Source organism: Neopelma chrysocephalum, unplaced genomic scaffold (genome assembly GCF_003984885.1).
Source record: "Neopelma chrysocephalum unplaced genomic scaffold, ASM398488v2 Primary Assembly neopelma1_94812, whole genome shotgun sequence".
In the NCBI taxonomy this organism is placed as follows: Eukaryota; Metazoa; Chordata; class Aves; order Passeriformes; family Pipridae; genus Neopelma; species Neopelma chrysocephalum.
Window position 1 is genome coordinate 1 of NW_020923518.1, and position 887 is coordinate 887.

The window sequence follows — 887 nt, forward strand, 5'->3', positions numbered from 1 at the left end:
CCCCCATTGTGGCTCCCAGTGCTCCCAGTTCCCCCAGTAAGGCCGGCCGGTCCCACAGGGCCGCTGGGGGCGGTGCTTAGCGCCCGTTTCGGGGCGCGGGGCGTCACCATGGCCGGGGGGGCCCTGGCGGGGGCGGGGCTTCTCCTGGGGGCCTTCGCCACCCGCCTCGAGCACCTCTACCTCAGCCTGGGGGTCATGGCAGGTACGGGGGGCACTGGGAGGCACTGGGGGGCACTGGGAGGCACTGGGAGGGCACTGGGGGGCACTGGGGGGGCACTGGGAGGGCCCAGAACATTCTAGAACCAGACCTAGAACATTCTAGACCGCCCCACCCCCTTGGATGACCCGGAACACCCAACAGGACATCCCAGATCACCCCAACCCATTGGGTGACCCAGAACACCCTATAGCACATCCCAGACTCTATAGGACATCCTAGAACACCCTATGGGATATCCCAGACCACCCCCAACCCATTGGGTGACCTAGAACACACTATTGGACGTCCTAGACCATCCCACCCATTGGGTGACCCAGAACACCCAATAGGACATCCTAGAACACCCCCAACGCATTGGGTGACACAGAACACTCTATAGGATATCCCAGACCACCCCAACCCATTGGGTGACCCAGAACACGGTATTGGATGTCCTAGACTGCTCCAACCCATTGGGTGACCTAGAACACCCTATAGAACATCCCAGACCACCCCAACCCATTGGGTGACCCTGAGCACCCTATAGGACATCCTAGACCACCCCAACCCATTGGGTGACCCAGAACACCCTATAGGACATCCTAGATCACCCCAACCTACTGGGTGACCTAGAACATGCTATTGGACATCCTAGATCACCCCAACCTACTGGGTGACCTAGAACATG

At 60.2% G+C, this 887-nt stretch overlaps 1 protein-coding gene across 1 annotated transcript in view; it reads left to right on the forward strand.

The window, feature by feature from the left end:
• Nucleotides 1-58: 58 nt before the first annotated feature.
• Nucleotides 59-887, forward strand: part of LOC113980606 (monocarboxylate transporter 13-like) — a gene marked incomplete at its 5' end in the record, with an annotated part of 2,025 nt that continues 1,196 nt past the window's right edge. The window contains one exon of the mRNA XM_027707829.1: nucleotides 59-202. Coding sequence (XP_027563630.1) covers nucleotides 59-202 — 144 coding nt within the window. The remainder of the gene's footprint in view (nucleotides 203-887) is intronic.